General features: G+C 28.8%; 1 protein-coding gene across 1 annotated transcript; it reads right to left on the reverse strand.

Annotated features, from left to right (window-relative positions):
* Positions 1–3,829: 3,829 nt before the first annotated feature.
* LOC149261999 (uncharacterized) lies at positions 3,830–4,210 on the reverse strand. Its single transcript, XM_089373403.1, has one exon. It carries the CDS (start codon positions 4,208–4,210, stop codon positions 3,830–3,832), a length of 381 nt encoding a protein of 126 aa, XP_089229529.1.
* Positions 4,211–5,403: the final 1,193 nt, after the last annotated feature.

Genomic DNA, 5,403 nt, shown 5'->3' on the forward strand with positions numbered 1-5,403 from the left:
CTTTGAATCTTTGATGTCTTTTTCCTTTAGGGGTATAGGATATCGACTGACTCTTCAAACGATCTTTGTTATTGTTCAAATTGCTACTATGAATAATTATTTGTTGTTGTTAATTCTCATGGTTGTTTTTCACTTTTAGTTTTTATTGTTTATTCTCTCGTTGCTACTGATTTTCATGGCTATGATTCACTTATATTATTTTTTTTTCATCAATTTCTCTTGTTGCAGATGATTTTCATGGTTGTGATTCACTTTTATTTGTTGTTGATTTTCATGGTTGTAATTTACTTTTATTTGTTGTTGTTTATTCTCTTACTACTGTTGATTTTCACTTCCTTTAGCTTTGTTGAAGGTGGACTCTTTATCTTCTCCAACATGGTTGTCTACTACTTTACCTTCTTCCTTCTTAGAGCATGATTCTTCTTTATATCTAAGTCTAGTCTTGATGAGGGGAGATATCTGGCTGCTGAGAATCTTATACAAGATTTCAGTACTCTTTTCAAACTTTTGACATCGAGACATCTGATCATTAGCCTTTTCTAAATCATGCTTTAATGAAACTATCTCAGCTTCTAGTTTCTTATTTGTGGTTGTAAGCTCCTTGATCTCTTCAAAATCATATATAATTTTTCTTCTAAAATAAATATTTTCATCAAGATCTTGTACTTCATTAGAATAACTACTAGATTCACATCCAGAGTCTATTTCACTTTTAGCTCCTTTAGTATCTTCTTCCCTTTCTAAGTCTAAGGATTCTTCTATAGACATATGAGTTATTCTTTCTTCCTCACTACTAGAGGTGCACCCATTATATTCTTGAGTAGTATCTAGATATGTTATTGCTATGAATGTAGTTCCTTCTCCACTGCTACTAGACGTATAACTATCTCTTTCATCAGAAATTGCATATGAACATATAGAATATATATGACATATTCTTCTATGATTATAACATAAAAATAACTTACTTTTAGATTGCATCTCCTTCGTACCTTCTGAGTGATGATCAATAGCTTTGCCATTTGTTACAGGGGAATTATCTTCTTCTTTTAATTCTTGATCTCCAATCTTATTCGAATATTTTTGTGCTACAGCCTTTAGAGAGGAATTCTTGATATCATGTCCAGCTTGAGTACCTTTATCATAGATGCATTGCAAGTCATCCCATATCTCTTTTGTAGTCCCATAGCATATCACTTTTTTAGAATCTGACTTAGAAAACCCTTTCAATATTTCCTCCTTAGCTTGTGTATTATACTCATTGTCTTTCATTCCATACTCTACAAGTAACCATACATCCAAGTCAAAAGCCTTTAAATAGATTTCCATTATTACCTTCCAAGTCGTGTAATTTGATCCATCCAACAATGGGACTCCATCTGGGGTAATCCAATCCTAGTGAGCCATTATCCTCGATCTTCCTTCTAGTTATTAGACTAGTTCTAAGGGAACCTTATGCTAATACCAATTGTTAGAAACTAGGAAAATACGAGATATTAACATGGAAACCCAATTGGGAAAACCACCAAATTTTTTTATTATGATGCAAAATAAATCTTTATGACATCGTTAGAATACTCACCCTGATTTTTGGCAATGTAATTGTACTCTTACTATGAATGGATTTAAATTTAAATTGCCTGAAGGGTGAGACAACAGACCCATGACCTAAGAGGGAAGAGGAATATGAATATGAGTGGTGATAGTTGGAACCATTTCTTAATTAAGTATTCATCCAATAGGAAAGATCTATAAAAAGAAAGAAAATGTTCCCTAAGGAACACAAAGATATACATAGAAAAATAATAAAAGGGCATTTGAACAAGACAAGGGGGGTTCACTGGAAGGTTGGTCTCTAGATAGTCCTCCATTGGAAGGAATTCAATTTTGGCATTTGAGCAAAGAAAATCTTGATCATTGGTTGAGAATTGGTGTGGCCTACTAAGGTTAAGGCAATGGGATTCCCTGGGTTGTGAAGTTGTGGACTATGGGTGTCCAAGCTTACAAAATATTAAGGAAAGGTACGAGGAGATGGGTGATGGGTGCTTACTAGAGGGCTAATAAACCACAAGGAAGGAGGGTGTTTTCTGAGAGGGATGATAAACCACCCAAGGTGCTTATTGTCTGGTTGAGAAACCACTCTTAGAGTGCTTTCCATAGCTTATAAACCACTCATAAATGTTAATTTCCTATAGTACTTTCCTAGATAATAAACTACTTACGTGTGTAAAATTCCCATACTCTCAGAACTAAGCATGGATTTTTGTTGAAGTTGTTGAAGGAAGTCCCCTTAGATCACGGATTTGGCTCGAGGTGGCAACTGCAAGTAATACTAGCTACAGTTAGTCTATGGTTGGGTGGAAAATTGAAGCCCTGCCTTCAGTTTCAGTCATTACTCATTTTCATATTAGTATATTTAAAGGAGATCTGTGAATATGAACATTGATTCTTTATTGAATTGTTGTGTAGCTTTGTGGTAATATTGCATGGTTGTAGTAAGTTGGTGCATGAAAAATAACATGCAAGACTTCCTTGATTATTTTGTGGATTAAAATGAATTTCTACCATGAGCTTGTAAGAAATAATTCTTGGTTTTGTTGTGCAAGGTAATATATTGCATGTGGTCATGCAGGGCTTTGTAATTAGAATTTTTAATCATGCTTAGGCTGTATGTTGATTTGAATTGTGTTGGTCTTGTTTGATACTATAACGATGTGCTTTTTGCATAGGGCCCAAATGTGGTAAAATTCTCAATGAAGCTACAGGCTTGATCTAAAGCCTATTGAAACTTATTAAATATCTATTTCATTCAATAATATAGTGACTTGTTGAATTTTAAACTTCTGTGGTTATTTCTTGGAAAAATATGACCCGGATTATCCACAGTACTTTGTTCATCAGATTGACGTTTCGAACCCAAAAGGGGATCCATCATCAGGATAGAAAATAAGTGATAGACTGAGAGAAGAATTTGCCGACCAGGACAAATAAATAGAAACCTAATGGCTGATAAGTTAAAGTAGAAGCTGACTAATTCTAAAATATATAACCTATTTAATTTTTTAATTTTTTTTTAATTTTGTTTTATTGTTTAATTTAATATGAATTATTAGATAATAAAATTAATTAATTCATAAATTTATTTATTCCTTGTTTTATTTTAACAAGTTGTAATATAATTACCGATTATAATTAGTTTTGTTATATTTTCATTTTTATTTAGTTTCAATTTTTATTTTAATATGAAATCTCATTATATCATGTTACTTAATTAAATAAATAGTTTATGTTAATTTTATTTCATATTATTTTTATTTTTATTTTTATAAATAATAGATCCAATTAATTTTTATTTTTTATTATTTACTGAAATAAATAAATTAATATAATTAATTCTTTTAAATGCCTCATTAATAAAGTAGTAAATATTAGATTTATTTTATTTCATTTTTAATAATTTATAGAATAGTCTTATTTAAATTTTTATTTTTATATTAATGTTAAAGCTAACCTATGTCATTGAGGGTTAGTTTATATTTTATTTATTTATTAGTTGTTTAATATATTAATGTTAATAAATTTTTAATAATAAATCACCTAAATTAACTTATAAAAATTTTATGGTGATTATTAATTTATTATTCCTAATAATCATTAATTAATTCATTTATTCATTTATTTGTAACAAATAAATGGTTATTATTATAACAAATAAGTAATTATTAATTCTTTAACCAATTTTTAATTTATATTATTTTAACCAATTAATTAATAAACTAAGAGAGAGAGTTTAGAAATTAAGGAGGGGGTAGGGGACAAACCTAATGTACTACTCCTCGAAAGGTCTGGAGGGATTGATATGTCTAATCAGGGAGATCCAGTTTCCACTAATCTCGTTCCCATTGTCCCTATTAAGGTTATGTGGAACCTTCATAATTTCAATAGCCTCTCTGATTTTTCTCATTTGATAATGATCTTCCCTTGCAATAATTCTGGCATTCTCCAAGCACACATGATGCTTGGTTTTGGAGGAGTGCTCTACAAGAGCTGATGTATGAGATCTCCCATTCTTAATATCTGCTCCATGCTCTTTAAGTCTTGTTTTCAAATACCGCCCGGTCTCTCCAATATAACATTTCCCGCATGAAAAATCAATCTTATACACACCCTTGAGTTGCTGATGATCAATGTTATCTTTAACAAACTTCATTTTCTGTCTAATCGAGGAGTAGTACATCAGGTTTGTCCCCTACCCTTCCTTAATTTCTAAACTCTCTCTCTCTTAGTTAATTAATTAATTAATTAGTTAAAATAATATAAATTAAAAATTGGTTAAAGAATTAATAGTTACTTATTTGTCATAATAATAACCATTTATTTGTTACAAATAAATGAATAAATGAGTTAATTAATGATTATTAGGAATAATAAATTAATAATCACCATAAAATTTTTATAAGTTAATTTAGGTGATTTATTATTAAAAATTATTAACATTAATATATTAAACAACTAATAAATAAATAAAATATAAACTTAACCCTAAGTGACATAGGTTAGCATTAAAATTAATATAAAAATAAAAAATTTAAATAAGACTATTCTATAAATTATTAAAAATGAAATAAAATAAATCTAATATTTACTATTTTATTAATGAGGCATTTAAAAGAATTAATTATATTAATTTATTTATTTCAGTAAATAATAAAAAATAAAAATTAATTGGATCTATTATTTATAAAAATAAAAATAATATGAATTAAAATTAACATAAATTATTTATTTTATTAAGTAACATAATATAATGAGATTTCATGTTAAAATAAAAATGAAAACATAACAAAACTAATTATAATTGGTAATTATATCACAGCTTGTTAAAATAAAACATGGAATAAATAAATTTATGAATTAATCAATTTTATTATCTAATAATTCATATTAAATTAAAACAATAAAAAAAATTAAATAAATTAAATAGGTTATATATTTTAGAATTAGGTGGCTTCTACTTTAACTTATCAGCCATTAGGTTTCTCTTTATTTGTCCTCGTCAGTAAATTCTTCTCTCAGTCTATCACTCATTTTCTATCTTGATGATGGATCCCCTTTGGGGTTCGAAATGTCGATCTGATGAACAAAGTATTGTGGATAACCTGGGTCATATTTTTCCAAGTATAATGACTTGTATGTTTGACATTCTTGGTGTGCACACTTAATAATAGTCTCATAGAAAAGTTGAGTGACATTCCATTTTACTTCTTGTGAGGGGAGCCTCATTCTTGTTGTTTTCTTTTCGGATGAACGTTGTGAATAAGTTTTGGGGTAAATCCTTTGTTTTTTATTGTATAGGTGTAATCTCATAATTATTTTTTTGTCGAGATGGATGGGGGGCCGTGC

The sequence above is a fragment of the Pinus tabuliformis genome, chromosome 6 (assembly GCF_031772625.1).
Source record: "Pinus tabuliformis cultivar Carrire ecotype Pingquan chromosome 6, CPIR1, whole genome shotgun sequence".
NCBI classification, from domain to species: domain Eukaryota; kingdom Viridiplantae; phylum Streptophyta; class Pinopsida; order Pinales; family Pinaceae; genus Pinus; species Pinus tabuliformis.